Below are 26,964 nucleotides of genomic sequence, written 5' to 3' on the forward strand. Positions count from 1 at the left end.
TTTCCCTATACGTTATATTATAATAATAAATATCTTTTGAATTTTAATTATGCAACAATTTTTTGATTAATTATTTTGCTATGTTATAAAAATTTAAGTTTATTAATTGTGAAACATGCAACTGTTATTTCATTATATTTTCTCTAAACAGTAAAGTATTAATTTTAGAGAAAATTATATAAAATAGCAAACTAATAACCTAAATTAAATAGAATAGCTAGGGTTTGATTTAATTGTGTTTCATAGCAAACATTATCTAAAATTTGCCAACGTTTCTCTCCCAGGAATCTCGCTCGCTACTCTCCATTCTCGCTCGCCTCTCTCGCTTTATACACAGAAGTGTATAATTCTGTTTCTGTTTTGTATAAAGCGAGAGAAAATTGTATATACACATGCAAAAATGTATATCTTCATGTTATACACTTAATTATACAATTTACAAACATTTTACTTCAAAAATTGCAGAGAAAAAGGCCAATGAATTATACAATTGCGAATTATACAATTGCAGTGAAATACAATTTTCTCTAGCTTTATACAACAAAAGTGTATATATTGTGTTTCTGTTTTTGTATAAAGTGAGAAAAACATATATCTTTTTGCTATAAACTTATAATTATGCAATATACATACATTTTAATTTGATTCAGCTATATGCAAAGCAAATTATACAATTGCAGCGAAATAGGCCAGCGAATTATACAATTTAGGCCAGCGAATTATACACTTGTATATGTATAGCGAATTATACAGTTTTTATGTTTGTTATGGAGCGCAATTATGCTATGTTTGCTATATTATACAAATATGAATTTTTTGTTTGCTATATGTGAAAGTTGCCCTAATTTTAACACTTTATCAATTTTTAATTACTTTAAAAAAGATTGAAATTTTTTAAAAATATTAAGATTTTATTTTAATTATTTCGTAATTAATAGAGGTAAAATAGTAAATTTATTATGTCAATTATTATTTTTTAGTTAATTTAAAAATAAACAGTTAACTAAAATCAAATTGAGTAATTTATAAATTTTCAATTCATTTAACTTCTTTTTTGCCAATATATATATTTATTAAGCTGTATTTTTCTACCGGAAAAGCAAATTCTATAAATTGAAAAATATGAACCCTTTTGTCCTTCGTGTTATTTTATAGTACTTTTCAATACGTTGAATAGAAATTAAAGTTGTTATTATTATTGTATAATGATATATATGCTCTACGTGTCTCAAAAATATAATAGAGTTATTTGCATACTATTTTTAATAGTTTGGAAGTAAATTTATTTTTTTAATTATAATTTTTCATTTTTAAAATGAAATTTTTTCATTTCCTCAAATACAAATCTATACATAATAATATACATGTACACTTACAGGAATATCACGTTTTTAACTAATCTTATTGATTAATATTTTTATAGACGGAATAGACAAATTATAGATAAATATTATTTTTATTTCTGAAATGAAATTTGTTTGTTTCCTCAATAACACATCTGTGCACAGTAATATACGTGCACACTTATTCGGAAATCACCTTTTTAACTAAACTCATTAATTGATAATTTTACGGAGGGTATAGACAAATCATAAATAATTTTATTTTTATTTCTGAAATGAAATTTATTCGTTTCCTCAAATACAAATCTGTTTACGAGTAATATACATGCACACTTACTCATAAATCACGCTTTTAACTAACTCCATTAATTGATAATTTTTATGGATGATATAGACAAATCATAGATAAATGCTATTTTCATTTCCGAAATGAAATTTGTTCGTTTTCTCAAATACACATCAATTCACGAATAATATACGTGCACATTCACTCGGAAATCACGTTTTTAATTAACCTCATTAATTGACAATTTTTATAAACGGTATAGACAAATGATGGATAAAAATGTTATTTTTATTTTTGAAATAAAATTTGTTTGTTTCGTCAAATACAAATCCGTGCAAGAGTAAAATACATGCACACTTACTCGAAAATCACGCTTTTAACTAACCCCATTAATTGATAAAATTTTTTTGGACAGTATAGACAAATCATGGATAAAATGTTATTTTTATTTCTGAAATGAAATTTATTTGTTTCCTAAAATACAAAACTATTCACGAGTAATATACATGCGCACTTACTCGCAAATCACACTTTTAACTAACCCATTGATCGATAATTTTTATGGACATTATAGATAAATCATAGATAAATGTTATTTTTATTTCTGAAATAAAATTTGTTCGTTTTCTGAAATGCACATTATGTTCACGAGTAATATACGTGCACACTTACTCGAAATCACACTTTTAATTAACCTCATTAATAAATACTTTTTATGGACCGTATAGACAAATCATAAATAAATGTTATTTTTATTTATGAAATGAAAGTTGTTCGTTTTCTCAAATACAAATTTGTTCACGGGTAATGTACGTGCACACTACTCGGAAATCACGTTTTTAACTAACCTCATTAATTGATAATTTTTATGGACAGTACAAACAAATCATAGATAAATGTTATTTTTAATTCTGAAATAAAATTTGTTCACGAATAATATACATGTACACTTACACGAAAATCAAGCTTTTAACTAACCGCATTGAATGATAATTTTTATGGACGATACAAACAAATTATAGATAAATGTTATTTTTATTTCTGAAATAAAATTTGTTATTTCCTCAAATATACATCTGCTCACGAGTAATATACGTGTACATTTACTCGGAAATTACGCTTTTAATTAACCTCATTAATTGATAATTTTTATAGACGGTATAGACAAATCTTAGATAAATGTTATTTTTATTTCTTAAATAACATTTTTTCGTTTCCTCAAATATAAATTTGTTCACAAGTAATATACATGCACACTTACTCATAAATCACGCTTTTAACTAACCCTGTTAATTGATAATTTTTATAGACGATATAGACAAATCATAGTTACATGTTATTTTTATTTCTAAAATGAATTTTGTTCGTTTCCTCAAATACACATCTGTTCAAGAGTTATATACGTGCACATTTACTCGGAAATCACGCTTTTAATTAACCTCATTAATAGATAATTTTTATGGACAGTATAGACAAATCATAGATAAATGTTATTTTTACTTCTGAAAAAAATTTATTCGTTTCCTCAAATACAAATTTGTTCACAAATTATATACGTGCACACTCAATCAGAAATCACACTTCCAACTAACCCCATTAATTGATAATTTTTATTAACGGTACAGAAGAATCATAGATTAATGTTATTTTTATTTCTGAAATGAAATTTGTTCGTTTTCTCAAATACATATGTCTTCACGAGTAATATATCTGCACATTTACTCGAAATCACGCTTTTAATTAACCTCATTAATTGATAATTTTTATGAACGGTATAAACAACTCATAGATAAATTTTATTTTTGAAATGAAATTTGTTGTTTTCTCAAAATACAAATTTGTTCGCGAGTAATATATATGTACACTTTCTTGAAAATCATGTTTTTAACTAACCCCATTAATTGACAAATTTTATGGACGACATAGACAAATCATAGATACATTTTTTTTTTCTGAAATCATATTTGTTAGTTTCATCAAATACTAATCTGTTTACGATCATGGTCACTTACTCAAAACTCACGATTTTAACTAACCTATTAATTGATAATTATTGTGGACGATATAGATAAATCATAAATAAATATTATTTTTATGAACGATATAAACAAATCATAAATAAATGTTATTTTAGGTGGTGGGGTTAGGGTTATTATGGGAGTTGGGTGGGGGTTATAAATACAACGATTGCTTAAATAAATTGATAGGTTATAAATACTATTTTTCCTTTATTTAAAATTTTTGAATTTGAACCTCAATAATAATATCGTCTTTAGTACGAAAGATCTCCCACTCAAAATAAGAATTTCTGAGACACATATAAATTAATAAGACTTGAAATTAATATTGCACGCCAAAATAATGATTAATATATTTTACTTATTCATATTAACTACTTTAAAAAACTTAAATCAACATTTGGGATCAAAAATATTAATTTTATTTATTTTATCTCTTATTAAATAATAATAAAAAAACAATATCAAGTGTAATATTTGACAAAGAAATGATAAAAGGATCCCATGATGGAAGAGTAAATTTCTATTTTTATATATAAAAGACGAATTCATGATTCTAGCTTTTTAGTTCCAAATTTTAAATATTAAATGTATTGTGCTAGTAAAATTATAGTTTCATATATAGATTTTATAATGACGTGAAAAATTAAAGTTAAGGAACATTTTTCTTGAAACAAATTGAAAAGGAAACAGAAACATTCATTTTTAAACGAAGGAAACAATTTCAAGTGAACCACGCTCTACTGAAATAGATTTCGCGGAAAACCAGCTATATCCGATCTTGGTTGGCCTTTCACCCCTAGCCACAAGTCATCCCCGTATTTTGCCACATACGTGGGTTCGGTCCTCCAAGGCCTGTTAGAGCTCTCTTCAACCTGCTCATGGCTAGATCGATCGGTTTCGGGTCAAATAGGAAGAACTAGAAGATTCCACCTCTGGAAAGCGCCTACACGGGATCAAAAAAGGCAGAATTTACGCAATTTCTTTTCTTTTTAAAATCTACAACTATGTAGTAGCCATTCTAGAAGAATAGCACACCAAAATATAGACTCTTCATTGAAATTTATAACCCAAATTTTAAAATTTTTTCAAAGGTACTATATGATTACAATATATATCATTCCCATAATCAAAATAGACCTGATGAGAATTGAAGTATGCAAATCTTAATAGGATCATTGAAATAAAATTGTCTAATAAATACTTTCTTTCATAAAAAATTTTCCTCTAAAAGAAATATTTTTATATTCTTTATTCTTTAAACAGACTAATGAAATAATTTATATCGTTACTTAATAAATTATATTTTTCATGATCATAACTTAAAAACGCTTATGTATAAATATTTATTAAATTAAATAACTTAATTTTACTCGAGATATACGTAATTTATTTTTCTTATAAATAATTTAATAATATAATTATTAATTTAAATTCAGTAATTTTAAAAAATTATAATCCTAAAATATACACACTTCAAATCACGACTCATCATCTATTAATATTTAAAATAGCGGTTGCATTTACATCATGAACCTAGATAGATTATATATTTTTTTAAATTATTCAAAACACTTTCGTTGAAAATTATATATATTATATATAAAATAAAATTATTACTTTTTGCTATATAATAATTCTTTTTTGACTTCTTCGCATAGTTAAAATTTTATTTAATTAAATCTCTTAGATAAATTTTTTAACTCAAACACTAATTCACATTAAAATATATAAAGTCATGGGTACACCGTGCATATTAAAATAACCTTTCTATTAATAAATGGAAAAATGCACAAGTACCTCCTAAACCTATGCCCGAAATCTCAGAGACACACTTATACTATACTAAAGTCCTATTACCCCTGAATTTATTTTATAAGTAATTTTTTACCCTTTTTTAGCCTACGTGGCACTAGTTTGAAAAAAAAAAGTCAATCATCGTTGGGCCCACAAGATAGTGCCACATAGGCTAAAAAGGGGTAAAAAATTATTAATAAAATAAGTTCAGGGGGTAATAGGACCTTAGTATAGTATAAGTGTGTCTCTGAGATTTCGGGCATAGGTTGAGGGGTACTTGAGCATTATCCCTTAATAAATATATATACATGTATATTATCTTTTCCGGACCTTATTTATGATATTACATTGAATATATTATTATTATTTTTATTTATTTTTTTGATAGAATTGTTATTGTTGTTATTTGTATATTATCTTTTGCGGACCTTATTTGTGATACTACATCAAATATATTATTGTTATTTTTATTTATTTTTTTGGTAGAATTATTATTGTTGTTATTTGTATATTATCTTTTTCGGACCTTATTTGTGATACTACATCAAATATATTGTTGTTATTTTTATTTATTTTTTGGTAGAATTGTTATTGTTGTTATTTGTATATTATCTTTTTCGGACCTTATTTGTGATACTACATCAAATATATTATCGTTATTTATTTTTTTGGTAGAATTGTTATTGTTGTTATTTGTATATTATCTTTTTCGGACCTTATTTGTGATACTACATCAAATATATTATTGTTATTTTTATTTATTTTTTTGGTAGAATTGTTATTGTTGTTATTTGTATATTATCTTTTTCGAACCTTATTTATATTGTTGTTGTTTTTATTTAATTTTTTTGGTAGAATTGTTATTGTTGTTATTTGTATATTATCTTTTTTGAACTTAATTTGTGATATTACATCAAATATATTATTGTTGTTTTATTATTTTTTTGGTAGAATTGTTATTGTTGTTATTTGTATATTTCCACTTATTATTAGAGTCTTAGCATGTTAGTTTTGACAATTAAGGGATTAAAATGTTATTTTCTAGTATATAGCACACCACCTAGAATTTTCAAATCTCTAAAGTCTTGACTTTTTTAATTCTAGTTACATCAAAAGTCTGTTAAAGTGATTAATTAGTCTATTTCTTGCTCATGTTATGAAAGAAATTAATTAATTAATTCCAGTTTCATGGGCACAATAAAATATGCACTAATTAGATAATCTAAATCCATCTTTATTTCCTACAAAGATATGTAGAAGTTTCAAAATAAAATGCAATTATAAGATATCCCTAATGTATTTTGTTGGCAAATATAATAATAATAAGGTCGAACTCATAAACAAATTCTTAAAATTGTTGGGTTTTTCTCCTTAGGTACCTTAACTACGTCATTTTCCTATTGAATCATTGAATCACCCATAATTTGTTCCTTTTAAACATCATTAGTTGATTTTGATCAGCTATTCTATTGTAAATGCATTCGATTGTGTTCGTATTGCAATTTTTTTTTTACTAAAGAATGATCACAAACTATGTTAGTCTCATTTGTATTCTAATGTATTCTAAAACATTATTATTCTCGAACATTTTCACTGTTAATTGGACTAATGAGTTCTGGAACAACATATGTATCTTCTGTCAATGTCCTTCAAAAATTTGATTCCACATCAGCCAACAGTGTTTGTTTAAAAGGAACAAACTATCGGCGGTTCAATGATTCAATAGAAAAATGACATAGTTGAGATACCTCGGAAAAAAAAAACCGAACAAATTTAGAGATATATTTATGTATTTGGCCTAATAATAATACTTCTCAACGGAGAAGCTTCCATGACTATATATATAATTTTATTAGTAATAAATACTATTAAATTTATTATTTAAAAGGAAAAAAAAAAATTTCAACACAATTACATCACATGTCCCACATTTAAGTCAATATTCAAAGTCGTGCTAACGCGGTTAATATAATTAATACATACACTATAGTCATATAAATAATAAATGCATCTTTTAATATCATAGTACACAAAATAAATTATCAATCTTCCAATTGATAAAATCTCTAAAAAAAAAAAAATGTCTCCACCACAATCTCCAAATTCATCTAGAGATCAAGTTCGTCCTTTGGCACCTTCATCACATCGTATACATATCGAAAATGAAGAAGGTGTTAATTACACGTCTACATCCAGTACAGAGTTATCAAAAAAGCAACTTCGTAGGAGGAGGTGTGTAAAATGTTGTGGTTGTTGTGGTATCACAACGATAATCATAGGTATCATTATCTTGATCCTCGCGCTCACGATTTTCAAGGTGAAAGATCCAACGATAAGGATGAACTCGATCCGATTCGAGGGGTTGAGTTCCCTTACCAGTAGTTCCAATCTTCAAAGCAATATGAATATTACCGTTTCCGCTGATATTTCTATTAAAAATCCTAACGCGGTATCGTTTAAGTTTAACCCTGCGACTGCTAGTTTGATTTATAACGATAGAATCATCGCGGAAGCCATGCTCCCACGAGGGTCCGCTAGGGCTCGACGGACGTTTAGTATGAACGTGATCATCGTGGTTATGGTTGAAAAATTAATCGCGATTCCTCGATTAACGAGCGATTTGATAGCGGGGGAGTTATCGATAAGTATGTCTACAAATATTAATGGGAAGGTTAATTTAGGTGTGTTTAAGAAGAGTGTTGATATAAGGATGAATTGTGATATGGTGGTAGGTATACAAAGACAAGATGTTAAGGATATTAATTGTGAGAGGAAAGTTTCTCTTTAGTTACGTTAAATTCAATAATTTTTATTTGATTTTGAAGCGTGTAATTTTTAAATTCAAACATGTGATATTATAGTTGGAGCTGTAAAATTTTGACTATTATATATATATATATATATATATATATATATATGGATAAGATATTTCAGTTTAATTATTATATTATGTAGGAGTTAATACCTCAGATGGTCACTTAACTATGCACTCTTCTCTCAGAAAGTCACTCAACTTTCAATTTTCACTCAAAAGTCACTCAACTATGCACTTTTTTCTCAGAAAGTCACTCAACTTTGAATTTTAACTCAAAAATCACTCAACTATCCACTATTTCCTCAGAAAGTCACTCAATCTATTAAATTGTTTTTAAAAAATTTTGATTTGTTATATAAATAATTAATATTAACAAATTTTAGTTAAAAAAATAATTTAATAGATTGAGTGACTTTCTGAGGAAAGAGTGGATAGTTGAGTGACTTTTGAGTTAAAATTCAAAGTTGAGTGACTTTCTGAGAAAAAAGTGCATAGTTAAGTGATTTTTGAGTGAAAATTGAAAGTTGAATGACTTTCTGAGAGAAGAATGCATAATTGAGTGACCATATGAGATATTAACTTTATTATGTTGTATAATTAGTTCAGATTATAATAGGATTGGTATATGTAAGAACTTTATTATTATTTTTGTCTCCTATGTACTAAGATTTAATTAATTGAGTGTTTTTTAATTAGAAAGTACCAAAGTTATAACTTCCATTATTATAAACGGATTATATATAAATTAGCACTCAAAAGAAAAAAAAAATTAGAAAACATTGGATTCTTTAATTTTCATTTAACTGTCAATTAAGGACTATGGTTATTTAGAATTTTCAAATTTATGTTACTTAGTTGAAATCGCATATAAAAGTATTAACGTGTTTGAAAAATTATTTAGTGTAAGTACAATATAACGTCGTTATAATGTTAATCAGCTATGCTTGATTAAATATAAGTCATGTGAATTATTGACCGATTCTTATATTGATGATATGAATTTCAAGTTGTTGTTACGACATGTTTTTCTACTTATACTGAAAGTTTAAAATGATATCAAAATCTCTGATTTATAAGGTTTTCTTTATGATACACGAATAACCTTGACTAATTCCTTATCTATACAACTTCTTGTTGAATTACTTATCAACTTCTTTATTTGAGGAATTATTTCACAAAAAAGAACATATATATAGAAATAAAAGTCATATCCTTTTTCTCAAAGTCTTTATATATATATATATATATATATATTTTATTATCTTTTCATATAAAAAGATTTTACAAAAAATCTTATATTTTGTATATATCTTATACCTCAATTGGGATTGAACTCACCAATCTTGTCAGGATGGCCGAGTGGTCTAAGGCGCCAGGCTCAAGTTCTGGTCTTCGTAAGAGGGCGTGGGTTCAAATCCCACTTCTGACAATTATTTTCCTATTTTTTTAATTATACTTTTAATCAATTTCTCACAACTATAACTAGTAATCTATTATATTTCGTATAATCTTATATTATACTTTTATTCAATTTCTCATGATTATAACTATTAATCTATTATATTTCGGTATAATCTTATAGTATATGATAGTTTTTGGCCTGACTAATCTTGATTCTAGATCCATTAAAGAGGGAGGCGTTTTTTTTATACTTTAATCATTTTCTCACAACTACAACTACTAATCTATCATACTTCGGTATAATCTTATAGTATCCGATATTAAACTTTTAATCATTTTCTCACAACTACAACTATTAATCTATCATACTTCGGTATAATCTTATAGTATCCGATATTTTTAAGCCCGATTAATCTTGATTCTAATTGCAAAAGATCCATTAAAGAAGGAGGTGTTCAATTTTCTATTCAAAACTTACCCAAAATCTTTATTATTAAAGGTGAAGATAACTCATTTACTTGGGTTATTATAAGTTTTTTGCATTTTTAAAATAATTATCTGGTAGTTGACTCGATAGCGGAAAACGAGGTAAATACGCCTTGACAATATTTGGTCCATTTCCAAGGACTTGAACCCAAACCTCTGATTAAGCGTGTAAGGATCTCTTTAATCCCACTATACCCTTTGATGATTTTGACTTAATCCTATTTTACGAGTCCCACACAATCTAAAATCTGAAAATATTTTTTCAATAAAATAAAATCCACCAAAATGAGAAATAACATCACTACTTTTGAACTAATGTAATTTTTCCATAAACAAACTTCAAAACTGTCAAACATATGCAAGCAATTAAAGGCTATATGTATTTCAGTTCTTCACTATATTGAAATGTGAGACCTAAGCTAATGGAACACATGAACACTGAGGATTCAAAAAGCCGACCCCGACCTGTTTGGGATCGAGTCATAATTGCTGTTGTATGCCCGCCTTCAACTAGCTAGCTTATATTTAACAAAGAACTCACTCGTGTTCCCGAGTTCTTCTAACTTGGACGAATGCTGCCATGAATTCACACTAATCATCTCACCATGTTCTAGTGTATGTTGAGGTATCCTTTTAGCTGAACTCGTGCATTAGAGATGTGTCGATAATAAGGGATTCTTGGAAAGCAATACGATTAGGCAATGTCGTTACTGTCTCCTTTCGACCTTTTACTTTTTTTCTTGGTCTTCAGTTTTTTGCTTCCGCTGTGTTCTTTTGATGCCTTCTTGCGTTTAACAGTCTTCTCTTCCTCTTCTTCCGTCTGTAATGTTTCATCTGTATCGTGTTGCTGAGGAGGTACCTGAGCTTCTGAACAAGCATAAAAACAGTAAATAAGTAAAATGAATAGTCGTTCCAGTTCCACAAAAGACCCACACTCAAGTTCCCTAGCTTTTGGTTTGCTATCCGATCATGATTTTCCTACCCCCAGAGGGGGAGGTATTTCCCCCTTGGGCCGATTGTGGGCGAGGAGTAATTTGAACCTCCAATGCTGTGGTTCATAGCCACAATGTCGGGGGTTCAAAGCTACAGGCTCCACTGGATCTGTTCCCAGAAAACCCTGAAAAGGAACTTTTTCTTTCGGCCATAAAAGAAGGCAAACAAGGAAACAAAAAGCATACCTCTTGTAGAGAATTTTGAATCGAATACAACACTGTTTAGATGCTGCTTCAAGAAAACCTGCATCCACATTTTAGCTTTTAGGTACTTGAGAGAGTCCTCTCTTCTACCGATTTACGATAAATTAAAGACGTGCATTCATCATTCATCAATTATGCTTAATCACAAATCAGTTAAAAGTTGGCTATATGAAATACATCTTCTGTTCATAGTTCAACTATTTTTATGCTGGCCCCTCGATCTACCCAACTGTAACCATGGAAGAATAAATTCAATTCATTCTCTGTGATTCACAGCCAAAGATTTTAGCTGTTAAAAATACAAGGAATACTCATCCAAATTCACACTAAAGAATTATTTTACTCCACGCTCTTGATCCTAAATACTTTTAAATCCACTTCGATATGTGTTACTTGAACCGAGGGTCTTCCATAAGCAGCCTCTCTACCTCCACGAGGTAGGTTAACGTCTGCGTACACTCTACCCGCCCTAGACTCACCTGTGGCATTTTACAGGGTATGTGGTTGTTTTGTTGTACTCTTGATCCTAAATTCATGACGGGTAAGCAGCACATGTTAAACCTTGAATGTCTTTAAGCGCACCCGCCAAATATTTCTTTGTAATATGCAAGAGGGGAGAAATAGATGTGCGTCGAAGCACATTAAGAATTGAACTCAATCAATAATTACAATAATTATCATCACATTAGGCAGAAGGGCTACGTCTAGCAAACGCCATATTATGTTAAAACTATTATCTTCACCAAAAGATGCACAAAAGAAGTGTTATGAATTCACGATTCCATCGGGATCATTAGAAAAGAATATCTAGAAACCTTACAAAAACTCAGTTTTAATTTAGTCTAATGTGGAAGGATCGGAAATTGTAGTCTATACTTCTATATGGTATCTTGACTTTTAAACTCAGACGGACCTAAGAGTTGAACCATCACAAATAGCCATTGTCATATTTGAGTTTAAGTGCAAAATATTGCAATTCACTGAATTTTGAAAAGAGAGGATCAATCAACAGTCACTCATTTCTGAAGGAAGCAGTAGCTCAGAAATGTAGCTGTCTATTGGATTGTCCATTCAGTTCTTAAAAAGGTACAGTATAGATAAACAACATACCGCAGACAGAAGTTGTCGTGACTTGACATCCCAAATGCGTAAATAGCTGTCCAATCCTATTCAAAAGTAATTTCTCCAAGTTAATAGCTAGTGAGGAACAAAATAGAAGAAACATAACTTCAGTTCTATGAAGAGACGTGTGATCCAATATTCCAGAGCTAAAACAATTTGAGAGGGGTTTAAAAAGCTTCAGATTTTCTATGAAGAGATTATATCTTTATACAATAAATCTTAAGAAACATACATCGAGATCAAAACTGCTATATATACACGGACCTCCGACGAAGTGCATCACGATATAAAGAAGCCAACTGTGATTTTAAATACTTACCACATGAGGCTATAACTGGAAGCTCTGGATGCTTAACTATGGATCTTATACTTCCCGAACATTTCCCCAAGAAGGATCCCAAAAGTTTCCCTACAACAAAAAGATGCACTTGAAGCTTGAGACCCATAACAAAAATGAATTAAATGAGTCTAGACATCTGAATCACTACATGAACTAACAAGTTTAACTATCATAAAGAACAAGAATCATGTACAGGAGCGTGGGGAGGGTGGGGTGTATGCAGACCTTACCCTTCCTTTTGGGGTAGAGAGGCTATTTTCGATAGACCCTCAGATCAAGAAAATTGTTTTCCAGAAAATGGTTTGAAAGAGATGCAAGAGTAAAAGCTAAGAATTTAAACAAGAGCAAAAAATTCATCAATAATACTGATAAACAATATCTGTCTGCGAGGAACTTCTTATGTGAAACTGAAATCATAACCCACATTAGATATTCTAACACACGACGAGCTCATAATAAGTTAGCCAAGTTACATACAAAGTACAGTGGTCAAGTTAACCACAAAATCTTATTCCTAGAAGAAACACAAGAATGAATTTATGTGTTCTGTTCACCACGTACATACATACGTACATGAGTTATCTTAGTTTCATAACCGATACAAGTTCCGTGCCAGAATCAAATGAGAGAACACACTTAGATCTGGATAGAAACAATGTGGATATGAACATGCATAATAATAAATTTCTTATAGCGATATCTTCAATAATTTTTTAAAAGTCTAACTATTATTTTAAGGATGTCTTGCCCTTATCAATGTACTCTTTTTCCTCAAATAATAAAGTATGATATATGAAGATTAGTATAGCGACAGCACAAACAACAATAACTATAGTGAGAGCCGTTTACCTGTGCGGATGTCAAAAGAAGCAAGATCGCCAGACCCATTTCCTATGTATATCGTATGTCCATCCTCATCCTCTGCCACAGCTTTAATAGGGGTCTCACGAAAATCAAATGAAACAACTGGCCTTCTCTGAGCAGAAATATCATAAAGACGCACCTACAAATTACCAAGTTGGTACAGACAGTTTAATCGGCAATAATTTCTCTTGACAGGTAAATCAGCAACAAATTTGAAACACAAAATGAGCCATATCATAATAAATTGAGAAAACTAAATAAGGCTCCGCAGGTGAAACTACTTAACAGAACGGGTGCATGTGGATCTTATATGGATCAATTTTTAGTCTATTTAATAGGCTGAAAGCAATTATGCTATTTAAACAAACCAACTGCAATTAAAAACAATAAACTTCTCCATTAACTTCAAGATGTACCAACTGGCTATTGCTGAAAGGAGCAAAGAGCATTCTAGCGTAAAAGATGGTATGACATTTTGGAATCTGAAGAAATTCAGACACTTTATATCTCTGTAACCAAAAAACTTCTAGGGAATAAGAAAAGTAGGATTTGCAAGGTGACGACGTGGGCTGAAGTTCAAGATTAGCTGAGCTTGTTTATTTTGGCAGATTACACAAGGCAATTGAGTGAATCTCCACCCCCTTTGAGACTTCTTTCCCACTGCTAGAGATTTGAGTGTACTAGTACTGGGTAAGAGTTAGGGTCTCAAAAGTAGATAATGAGATACGAGGATGGTGGTTGAAACCAGGTAATGACACAGCACAAGTGGTGACCGATTCTGGAGCGGAAAAATGGCATCATGTAGGAAGAGAGAAATGAAAGGAAGGAAAATGGTTCAAATGGACTAGTAGGCTGGCCATATTCATTTCAGAACTAAAATTGACTGGAGTAGTCTGTGTAGAACATATGGAATTTTGTGGTGTTCCGACTTTTGAGAGCTGAAAGTTATAAGCACATCCAACACTTGAATCAGCTCACCCATTTGCACCTTTATTGGGTTATTCTAGAACCCACCTCCTCTTCTCCATCCACACACTGCAAGAAAAAAGTAGCCTAATTTTTCTTATGGCCTCAGAAATGCCAGATAAATTTTAGATGTGTTAGTCAAAAGACAGTTATAAGGAAAACTACACGAAGCTCTTCTTAGGAAAAGAAACTGTGAAGCAATTGCACCAAAATTACCCTCTTGATACAAAAGAAAAAAGATCAAGCTTATTAGAGCCAACCAATTAGCTAAGAAAAAATACCTGGTGACTATTAGTGCCTGCAACAAATTTGCGGTGATCATCTTTGCATAAGAAAGTTGCAGATGTAAACCAAGTTGGGGTGAATATGCCGAGGCTGTTTTTCGCTGGCTGGAATAAGGATGCAATGTGTCAAATTCTTGAAGTGCAACAAAGACCAGTCATTATTTTGTTACACAGAAAAATGCTAAAGAGAATGATGGTGAAACTCACAGATTTTGCAGACCAAACTTTAGCACACTGGCTCAGATCCCAGATATTAACCTCAACACCCTTCCTGATATATCAAAGAAAATTTCATTAGGTTGATATTCCCACCATCAATGTTATATCCCAGAACCTTGTATCATGATACTCACCCACCAAACAATGCATAGCTTTCATCTGCATCTACCTTACAGAACAAAATACTGCCTGAACCACAAACATTCCATGTTGTTTGAGTACTTTCACCACCAGAATCTTCAAGTGATTCAGACATTTTAACATATGTCATGTTTGCTTGTCCTTTGCTTGTGCATGTGAGCAGGTTGCATGACCTATACATGCATAAGAAAGAATTTCAGAAAACGAGCCTAATTTAATATGGGGAAAGTTCCTCATAAATGCATGCCAGATGCCCAAGCAAGCTCCATCTTCAAAGCCACATGCAGGGCAATACATTGCAAGCACAGCACTCACAAAGCTAGTCACTAACCAGTAGTTTGTAACTGTTTTCAAACACAAAATGTTCCGATCACTACCATCAACAATGTCAACTTTGGGTATTATGGATTATGTAATGTTAATCAGGTAACCATCAACTATATCTCTATCTTCTAGGCACAGTTAAGAAGTTTATTAACTACATTTGTGTAGGGATATTCATAAGAGGTTGCTCAATTCATGGATAACGAAAATGAGATAAGAGGGTATAAACTCATATTCCATGTTAGGTTCATATTTGAGCTACATCACAGGAGTAATAAAAAATCCACATTAGTCTCATATCCCTCACTAGCTAGCCAAGGATCTTGCTAACATGCACTAAAATCAGAAATAGCAATAACATTTGGCTGTTGCATTATACTATTTTTCCTCTTTCTCATATGTACAACAAATAAAGACAACATGCTGTCCCTCGTTATTATATATGGACATCACAACCACACCACGTCCCATCTAAGAGCCAAATAATTTCAGGAATATGCCAATTTATGAGTAAATAGCACACAAATCAGGATAGTCTAGTAAGCATTTGAGAAAATAAGTATTCAAATATTTGAATCGCCAAAGGAGAAGGGCCAAGTTCTTGTCTCAAAAAAGGAGAAGGGCCAAGCTGTTTAGCAACATTTTTTAATCCAAGCACTGAACCTGATCCAATTTGGCTTGAGATTCTTTATTGAGTGGTTCGTACTTCCGACGAGTTGGATAGTCGAGTTATGGCATCTTAATGTGTCAAAGATGCATGTCCTAGTTCTTAGTATATCCGAATCAGGCATGTCTGAGGTGCAATCAAGGCTTAGGCTGATGGGATAGGGTGCGGGCCCCCAATTCACAAGTGGTCTTTTAACCCACATTTTGAAAAGTTCTGTACCATTTGCACGCTGCTAGGAAGAGTCTAACAATGTCTACTTCTACTAGTTGCTTATTCCATAATATAACTAAGGTGATTAATTAGACATTTCCTGCTCGTATTGTCTAAAGCAGGATAAGATAATACCTTGATGATGAGCCCAATCTTTCTCCTTTGAATAAATGCAAACCAACAATAGAATTATCTGTCGATCCTGGATGATTTTGACTTTCAATTGAAATGGATGCACGAACATCTCCATTGACTGGACTAAGAACCTCAATCTGCAGTATAAAAGCAGTAAAGGGTGCAAAAATAAGGCTCAACTCTTAAAAAAATACATGGCTTCATATTATATTAACTTTGATCAAAGATACAGCCTCACCTTGCCGCTTTTCCTTGCTACACCAAGTAGCTACAACAAACCAAAAGAATAAAGTCAAATGCCTCATTTTTGAAGTATTTTATAGCAGCAGTAAGCACCCAAGGACTACACAACCACTTGAAGACGAATATCTAAGTTCATTTTATTTTAATAGCTTATACTGCATTACACTGACTAAATACTTTCAAAAAATCCTTTACTACATCCATGCTAAATTTGAATATGATTCAATGTGACATGTTAAGTGGAATTTAACTTGTACAATTGAAAGACATGTTTAATACAGTACAGAATGTAATATCCATAGTTCATGCGAGCTGTCGCTCCTAAAGTTCATTATGCAGGAACCAAGGCATGAATGGAATGATCTCTCTCTTTCTACACATTTTTCTTTCTGGTTCGAGTGTTGAGTTAATGAAAGGAACTACTCATCCTGTTAAGTAGGAAGTAACATCTAAAGTCCAATGCTGAGAAATTGCCAGAGAAGATACATGGTTTAGGCATCCGGGAATTAGCCTTGCACAATAAATATCTACTAACGAAGTGGTTATGGAGATGCACACAGGAGGAGCAAAGCTTATGGAAGGAAGTTATGATAGCCAATCATGGAGCACTAAATCACTGGAGCTTAAATATTTCAAGAGAACCATATGGGTTGTCTGGAAAAGCATCTGCAATTTATGGGAGTTCTAAAAATTCCATTATCTTGCAGTAGGAAATGGTCACCGTATCAAATTCTGGAAGGGCAAGTAGTTGGGGAATACTGCTCTAATGACTGAAGACCCCAGCCTATTCCAGAAGTCAGTGAAACACACTCAAAAATACACTACAACAGAGAAGGGAATTCATGGAGCATAATCCTTGGAAGGAACATACAAGATTGAATTTTGAGGAGCTTGTCAGTTTACTAGCAACACTTCACAGTGTTACTATCGACAACCTAGTGCCAGGTCAATTCAAGTGGTGAGAAGCAAGAGAGAGAAGTTTCCAGAGAGGCAGCCAACTAACATTAGGTCCACAGAATCCAATCACAGACCACTGTCCATGGAAACCAATCTGGAAAGTGAGAAATTACCTCCCAAGAAAAGTTGCTTCAGCTGGACTGCCCTTATGAAGCATGTTTGACACAAGACAACTTAGCTGCATGGAGGTATCAAATTGCAAATAAATGTTGTACGTGCCTGAAGTATGCAGAATCACACAGTCACCTTATCCTACAATGCTTAGTGGCATCAGACCTAGGGAGCATGCTTATACCACTTTTTGGGCTTACATGGATCACCCACAGAACATCAGGGATGCCTTTGAAAGGTGGAGATGCTGGGAAGTGGGAAGTTGATAGCATCATCAAGAAAATCTGAAAGATGATACCAGCTGCTATGTTTTGGAATATTTGGAATGAAAGGATATAAGGTGCTTTGATGGGACATCAACTACCTATCAATCTTTTAAAGTTAGATGTCTCATGTATGTATATAGTTGGGCTTAGCTATCCCCTTTAGACTCCCTCTTTGAATTCTGTTAGTTCTTTGACTCTTAATTTAAGATTTGTAGTGGAGCTAACAGTTACCCCTTTGTTTTGATATACTACTTTTGTAACAATTGAAATCGTTTACTTAATAAAAGAAAAGATGACCAACGCTGTGAAAGAAAAGAACATCCATATTCGCTGAATAAATATCATACTGGAACATCTTCATTATTTCTTTCTTTTCATTGTGTGACCTTTTTCAATTAATAAAATAACTTCATTATTTCCTATTGCGTTGAGTAAAGATTTTTTACGCATCATATCATGGGATATATGTGTAACAGAGACTACAGTAAGTAAATTCACAGAGATAACTTACAGGGTCAAATTCACGGTCAACAACCTTTTTCAATTAATAAAATAACTTCATTATTTCCTATTGCGTTGAGTAAAGATTTTTTACGCATCATATCATGGGATATATGTGTAACAGAGACTACAGTAAGTAAATTCACAGAGATAACTTACAGGGTCAAATTCACGGTCAACAAGTGACGCCGCAAGCACACACCTCGAAGCATCAGGTTCCCCCCATTTCTCCACCACCTTTGGAGCTTCCTTCTGTTCACCCTTAGCTTCAACAACTACACCAAGATTTTTTTTACAAAAGTAGAACTCTTAGTACTAATATTTCTAGCTAAAAGGGGGCCATGTTTTTGTATCAGCATTCATAGACAGAGTTACCTAGTACCCTATGAAACTAGTCAGATGCACACAAGCTGGCCTCAACACCACAATTAAATATGTAAAAAAGGACGGTCTATATATGTGAAAACCCAATTATCAGCATAGATGCAATATATTATTGCTAAAATTACTAAAAAGATAGAAAGAGAAAGAACCAACCTTCATAGAAAAACAATAGATGAAAAGCTCAAATCTTTACCTTAAATTATTCCAAGAACTACAATAGACCAAAGCTCAAATCTTTACCTTCAATAACTACACCAAGAAAACTTTAAGAAAAAAAAAAGAAAACTCTTAGGAGCTATTAGGTATGGGGATGGGATAGACAAAGTTAACTCATGGATTGGGATATCACATGGGATAGCTTATCCCATCATTCTGGTACAAATAGTGGGATAAATAATTCCAGCACTAATTCATACCCCTAACAAAATGCAAAATAAAACAATCCTGCATTTATTCCGAGATTATTATCCTTTTATTTCTCACACCAATCGACCCTTTAGTACTAAAATAAGATCTAGCTAAAAAAGGGACCTCTTCTTGTCTAAGCCTCTTAGTAGATAGAGTTATCCAGTAGCCAATATTCCTCTAGCTAAGTAAAGGGGGTTTAGTAAGAACATGGCCTTGTGCTAGTGGCTGGTAGTAGCATGTACTTGTCGAATTAGTCGAGGTGCAAACACCATGGTTATCAAAAAAAAAAAAAAAAAGGGACAATATTACTAGCAAGAAAAAAAAGAAGCAAACTTTGATTGAAAAGACAATAGATTATAGCTCAAATCTTTACCTTTAATAAGTCCAAGAATGTCAAACGTCAAAGCTCTAAGAGGAGGGCATCCAGAGCTCTCCACAGTAGTAGTACGAGGCATATTTTTGAGTAAAACCCACAAATTTCAATGCTTTGAAGAGATAAATAGAGACCCAAAAAGGATTTTGCAGAGAAATTCCAAAGCTTTTAAAGCAAAAATTGCAGAAGAAGAGTTTAACGGCGCAGAAAAAAATGGAGGAGGAGGAGCTATAATACTGTTTTTGAAATTGGTGCAGGGTAAGGGACAAAATGGTAATTTGGATATTCTCTATTTTGTATTAAAATTTAATTATAAGTTAAATATTTTCACTAATTAATTAATTTTTTTATTTGTTTTAAAAGATCATTTTTATTATTCAAATTCTAAATATTTAGCTCACCTGAAAATATTTAAAACGATTGAGTTTAATTAAAAATGGAATGTTAGGAATATTTATTTTACCATTTTCCTAATTTAAAATATCGTTAAAATATATAAAATTCTTGATATTTACCGTTTTGAATAATTGAAGTAGGAGGTAACTCTAGAAAAATATCTGGTTTAGTGAGATCGGAGCTTAGGACTAACGAATGGTTAGTAAAAGGAGTAGCAATAAATAATTTTTTTCAAAATTTATGTTGGACTAAACATTTTTATTTTTTGACATTATAATTATTATATTTTTGTATTAAATTTCCTTAAAGAAATAACGTAGATGACAAATTTGGTATAATAATAAGCTAATTAACACTAATTAGTCTTTTATTTATGCTCCATTAGGTTACATATGAAATTAGGGCATATATAGCCAACAAAAGAAGAGGAAGAAAGAGGAGTAAGAATTATGAATACTTATTTATATATTTTGTTTATTTTATACCTAATAAGATGATTTAAACTTATTTAATTAACACCATTTATAAATAAGTATGTCAATAAATATTGAATGATTTAAACTTATTTAATTAACGCCATTTATAAATAAACATGTAAATAAATATTGAATCCGAGATTTTCATAACTAGTTTTTTTTTTGGGGGTCTAAATAGGAAAGGCAGGACAATTGTGAATAAAATGAGCCTTCCACAATTTCAATATTTTCTTCACGAATTTGAGTGTTAAAGAGCTAATTATTCGATTTCTATTATTTTCTAAATTACAAATTCTTAAATTTGGTGAAATCAGATACTCCTCAAAAACGTTTCGATACATTACATAAAATGATGTATTTGATCGATACATTGCATAAAGTGATTTATACGATCGATATATCGTGTAAAGTTATATATCGATCAATACATTGCGTAAAACAGGGATTTTGGAAAAAGTTTAAATGATTGAAAATTTTAGAGAATACGATCAAATTTTTTTGATCTATTTAAATGATTTTTCCATATCAAGAGGATTTCATATTTTAAATTTTGAAATTGTTTATAGGTGTTTTTGAGTTGATCGAGATTAAACTATATGCGTATTCTTCATGCATAATTATGTTAGATTTTTGTTTTTTGAATTTATCATAATGTGTAGTTAGGATTAGTTCATATTATATATAAACTATATTTTTATAGTCAGTATATATTCAGGTTTTTGTGTATACTTTCTATGGATTAGTTCATGAATATGTGTATACTTTCTATGGATTTTGACAAGTTATAAATGTATAATTAATGTATACTTTTTATGACTTTTGGTTATTTTTTTTTTATGTAAGAAAGAAGAAATCACCTAGTGATTTTGCATCCCGAGGGACCTCATGATTCTACAATGACAGTGTATATAACTAAAACTCACCCTGGATACCCATAATTGGAGATAAACTATTGTTACCAAATATGGGACAATTAAATACATTCCTCTTAACAAAATTATTGCTTGTTCCAGAACAAGAACACAATGCTCAAAAGCACACATGACATATGAGGGGAAATGAACTTTTCTTCATTTGTTTCAAAGAGGATGAAGTATGAACCAAAGTAGCAATACCATCAGCAATATCAATTGTATACTATACATTAAAATACTTTTTCAGATTTGAACCAGTCACCAAATCAGAACCTCAATCCAAACAAGGAACTCGTACCGCCAATTAAACGAAAAAGTCAAAACTTCTTTTGTTTGATATGTGAATGAAGAGCCAAAACTCTCACAATCCCAGATAGCTAAAACAGGGAACGTCAATTGGATCTTTATAGAGGTTCCAATGGTTAAAAGAAAAAACTCACAGGAGCAGCAGTGCTAATCAAATGGTGTGCTTTATGAGTTTCGTGTGTTTCATCTGCGGCGCCTATTGTTGACAAAATCTGGATTACCTTTCCTCATCATGGCAGCGAACTCATCGTAATTGATTCTTCCATCCTGCGATTGGTTAAAAATATTTATCCATGACAGTCCAAAAGAAACCATTCACGACCACACACGGCTATTAATGAACCAAGGATATCTTCTCAATACATGAGCTATATACTTGTTGGTTTGTATTATATCATTTTGTTGTTCCTGCTCCTCTTATAGAGAAAGGTTGTTTAATCCTAGGGGAACATTTCACATTGCTTAAATAGTTTCTTAAACAGTTGTATTTTTCCTTTTTTCTCCAACAAGAAAATTCTAAAAAACATAAGATGTTTAGATGTTGTAAATAGAAATATCATATAAACTTGCATAAGGGAAAGGATACCGTACATTGTCTGTGTCAACTTCAGCAATGATCTCTTTTATTGTTTTGTCATCAGTAATGTTGTATTCCTTCAGCGCATGCTCCAATTCTTCCATTGTAATATACCTAAAGGAACCAAGATTAGAAAACAGTAAAGTGTTAACCCTATGTAGAGGGTCAGATGGATAGCTTCATACCCGCTCTTATCCTTATCAAAATACTCAAAGGCTTTGTACAAGTGATCTTCTCTTTCCATGCGATTCATGTGCATCGTAGCTGTTATGAACTCAAGGTAATCAATTGTTCCATTTCCATCAACATCAGCCTGGAAGAACAACCAAATATCTGTATTATCGACTATGCATTAATGAGGACCCTCTATGCACGCACTTCAGGTATTTTGAAGCCAAACATTTTTTATGTCAAATGATTTTAAGGGGATTGAGAACATATACATCATTTTCAGGAGCATCTTATAATTACACATAGTCCATTTAGAGCTGTGGACTTGCTAATGGGTAAGAAATACGGCCACTTAGCGAGGTACATATCACCAAAATGAAGAGTTTCTGCAGGACTACGTAAATCTTTTGTTCACGCGCTTCACCGAGAAGCTTTTAGTTCTCAGATATTTACATCTCAACAAGTTATCAACTGCTTGCCAAATTTGTAAAATGAACATGAAGAATAATTGCAAGAAGGAGATATGAGCTAAAAAGAGAGGGAACAGTAACCATAAAATAAGGAACGTCCAGGAAAATACCGCTTCCATCAACTGCCTGACTTCCGACTCTGAAAGCTTTGTACCCATTTTTGTAAGACCGGCTTTCAATTCTTCAAATGTAATTGTCCCACTGTCATCTGTGTCTATAGATTTGAACATTTCCTTCAAGCCAATGATTTCTTCTTCAGAAAGATTTTCAGCAATTACCTACAAATTCAGGGAAACGGAAGATCAGAGCAGTTGTCAAAACACATGAAAGGAAGAGAAATTTTCCTAACTCATTAAGAATTAGAACATGGAATATACGTCTCTGACCTTCAGTGCTACTTTCTTCAGCTTGTTCATAGCACGGAATTGTTTCATTCTAGATAAGACAGCAATGTCAAGAGGTTTGTCAGATGCATCACCATCTTCTCTCATCCATGGATGATCTGCATTTGCATATAATATTTAATTCAGTCATAGTACAGTGTGAAATGGTCGTTCAAGAGATTATAAGTATTGTAACCATCAATTATGAGTACCAGAACCTACCAGTAGGAGTTATTGCAAGGACCAGAGTTATTCCTTAAAAAAATTGAGTTCTATGAGCATGTCTCCTATGGAATGTGTGGAACGAAAACAACCCATGGATGCTTTGAAAGAAAAACCGAGTAAGTCCATGTTTTGAAATATAGATGTGAACTATCTTAGGGTCTCCGTACAAACTCGCTACTGTAGCTGATTGGGATAATCTTTTGGACTTCATAGACTTATTACTTAGCTAAAGGAATTCTGGATGCTACAGCTATACAAATAAAAGCAATCCTCTTTATCATAAATATAACAGATCATCATACTAAATAGAGACAATATAAGAAAGACATTCTGCAGTGTATTATGACAGAATTTCATCAAAGCTAAATCTTACTTAGGACTTCAGCTGCAGAAATCCTCTCTCTAGGATCAGATCGCAGCATCTTCTTAACAAGATCTTTAGCGCTACTCGATACTGAAGGCCAAGGATCAGATGAAAAATCAAGATGACCTCGAAGAACGGCATCAAAGATACTCTGATCATTCTCTGCGAACAAAGAAAGCTGGTAGCTATTCAGCACTAGAAACAAAAGGCTCAGCAAAATTTTAGCTATCCCCTTGCTAATTTTACGGGAAGCCAATTGCAAATATCGAGTTGGAAAACTATGATGTTCAGATACTAAAAAGAACACTAACTAATGCAAGATACCATATAAGTAAGTTGAATTTTTCCATATTGTGACATTACGGCAATTACAAGAGGAACAACTAATGCTGTTCAAATAAAAAAAATTAAATCAAAAAAATGGGAGAAAAAATGCTGTAAAAATACATCTGCAAGATAAGTATGAAAGTCTTCAACTTTTTAAGCCATCTCATTGCGTTTCCTAATATTTCCAGGCATTCTGCTACAATTCCTGAATGACATGTTTCTTCAATTTCTTTTCATATTTTAGCATGAAGGAAATAAAAAGATGCTAGATGGTGCATGCAAGTATTCGCCATAGTCTATTGATGCTGACATGAAAAGGAAATTGTTAATGATGAAGAAGCTCAAGAAAATTCTGATGCTAAAATTGTAGAGGTAGCAGATGAAATTACCTCCATAAAATGGTGGAACACCACTGAGTAGAATGTACAGAATAACTCCAGCACTCCAAATATCAGCTTCAGGTCCATATTCTCGGCGCAGAACTTCAGGAGCAACATAATATGCACTACCAACCAGGTCTTTGAACACATCACCTGCAGCCACGAGTGCCTTTTAGGTTGAATAGCTAACCAATTTATCCCAAAGAACCGTAAACAAGTGGTCCAGCAAAAAATCTTACAAAGCTTTTGACTTATTCATATGCTTAACTTTTTCATATTTTAAATCCCCTTGCTAAAGATTCTCAACTCCAACTTTCCAATGACATGACCATAGATAGGAGGTTACGGAGGTCGCATATTAGGGTAGAAGGTTAGTAGGCAGTAGAGCATTATCTCTTTTTCATGCGGGATAGATTTGGCGGTAGTTTAATGCGTTGTACTGTTTCCTCATTCATATCAGTAGTAACATTTTTCTTGTAGTTGCTTGTCTTTCAAGCTCTTAACATTTTTTTTGTAATGTTATGTTAAGATTTGCCTATTACATTCCATGTCCTTTTTACTTATGTATTTTCTTTTAACTACTCTGATGTACGTTACTCGAGCTGAGAGTCTTTTGAAACCAACCTCTCCACTTCTATGAGATAGGCGTTATATTCGTGTACACTCTACACTCTTCAGACCCCCTTATGGGACTATATAATGGTTTGTTGTTGTTGTTATCCTTGCTAAAAATCCTGGCTCTGCCTTTGCACACACGATGCTTAGTTTCTTTCAGAGTGGTGATGTACAAAGCAAAAGTATTCATACTGCAGACCTAAATTAGCTTAAAATTAAGGCGTGATCGAATAATACCTGGTTTGAAAAAGACTGATAGTCCAAAATCAGTAGCCTTTAATGGTGAAGTTTCATCGGAGCTCAAAAAAAGGAAATTTTCAGGTTTTAAATCCCTATGCATAACTCCCATAGAATGACAATTGTGAACAACAGTTACCATCTGCCGGCAAACTCCAGCAGCAGCTCGCTCGGAATAGTGTCCTTTAGCAATTATCCGGTCAAAAAGCTCGCCGCCGGCACAAAGTTCCATGACGAGATGAACATGGTGTTTATCCTCGAAAGTTCCTTTAAGCTCAACGATATTCCGGTGACCGGTAAGGTGATGCATGATCTGAACTTCACGGCGGACGTCGTCGACATCGTCCTTGTTGATGAGTTTCCGTGTAGCGATTGACTTGCACGCGAACTGCTGGCGCGTTTTTTTGTTAGTAACTAAGTAGGTGACTCCGAATTGACCCCGGCCGAGTTCGCCGCCGAAAATGTAGATGGACCGGACATCCTCCATTGGCCGGCCGAGAACACGGCCGATGCCGGAGAGTGGTCGTGGAGGCGGTGGTTGTGAGGAAGGGATGATTCTGATACCGGTGGTTGACGGCGTTGAAGGAGCGCCGCCGCCTCCGCCGCCGCCGGAAGTGGTGGTGGCTTGGTCGGAAGATAAGCTGTTACAGTTGCCCATTTTTTTTTTTTTGAGTTTGTGAGGACTTTTCAGTCAAACTTTGAGATATTTAAGCCCTGTGGTCTGAAGACTCAACATTTTACTTATAACATGAAATGACAAAATTAACCTTTTCGCGAAGTATATCGATTCTTGGATATTTTTCGAGTTATAAATCAAAATATTATTGCAAAGAACATATATTTATTTAAATATCATAGTGAGATATTGTTATTAAAAAAAGTCCGATTTTATTTGATATTCTCATACCGCAAAGTATATATGAAATAGTTAGCAACTTCTTATTCAAAAAATGCTAAAAGAAAATAATATATAGTGTGAAAACAATGAAATATAAGTGAAAATGATGTTTGGAGTTTTTCTATATCTTATTATAAGACAAAAATTACAAGTGCCTATCAAAAAAAGCTATAGGTGGATTAACTTTTAAGTTAATTAGTTGATAAATTTGATTAATATTTTAAACGAACGTTAAAATATTGAAAGAATCTTTTCTTAGTATGAAAAGGTTGATTGTAGCAGTTATTATACGCATAAGAAACAGGTTTAGAACATATAAATGTCATAAACGTTTACGATTTCAAGATGAGTGCTCTCCAATTTCGACA

General features: G+C 32.0%; 2 protein-coding genes and 1 non-coding gene across 3 annotated transcripts; 1 reads left to right on the plus strand and 2 right to left on the minus strand.

Annotated features, from left to right (window-relative positions):
• Positions 1–9,604: 9,604 nt before the first annotated feature.
• TRNAL-CAA (transfer RNA leucine (anticodon CAA)) lies at positions 9,605–9,688 on the plus strand. The gene has a single exon. It is a non-coding gene; the product is annotated as a tRNA-Leu (tRNA).
• A 763-nt stretch (positions 9,689–10,451) lies between these two features.
• LOC101255904 (uncharacterized) lies at positions 10,452–20,089 on the minus strand. The gene is made up of 12 exons (XM_004244573.4): positions 19,858–20,089; positions 18,852–18,967; positions 16,853–16,882; positions 16,615–16,751; positions 15,272–15,451; positions 15,126–15,189; positions 14,916–15,023; positions 13,654–13,807; positions 12,784–12,873; positions 12,453–12,508; positions 11,325–11,382; positions 10,452–11,013 (listed from the first exon to the last, which is right to left on the minus strand). Exons 1-12 carry the CDS (start codon positions 19,937–19,939, stop codon positions 10,841–10,843), a joined length of 1,248 nt encoding a protein of 415 aa, XP_004244621.1. The 5' UTR covers positions 19,940–20,089; the 3' UTR covers positions 10,452–10,840.
• Positions 20,090–21,681: 1,592 nt separating this feature from the next.
• LOC101256200 (calcium-dependent protein kinase 1) lies at positions 21,682–26,639 on the minus strand. The gene is made up of 8 exons (XM_004244574.5): positions 25,699–26,639; positions 24,856–24,999; positions 24,149–24,301; positions 23,554–23,669; positions 23,278–23,445; positions 22,712–22,839; positions 22,541–22,640; positions 21,682–22,216 (listed from the first exon to the last, which is right to left on the minus strand). The coding sequence occupies exons 1-8, from the start codon at positions 26,354–26,356 to the stop codon at positions 22,133–22,135; spliced, it is 1,551 nt and encodes a 516-aa protein (XP_004244622.1). The 5' UTR covers positions 26,357–26,639; the 3' UTR covers positions 21,682–22,132.
• Between the last annotated feature and the right edge of the window lie 325 nt (positions 26,640–26,964).

This window comes from Solanum lycopersicum, chromosome 8 (assembly GCF_036512215.1).
Source record: "Solanum lycopersicum chromosome 8, SLM_r2.1".
NCBI classification, from domain to species: domain Eukaryota; kingdom Viridiplantae; phylum Streptophyta; class Magnoliopsida; order Solanales; family Solanaceae; genus Solanum; species Solanum lycopersicum.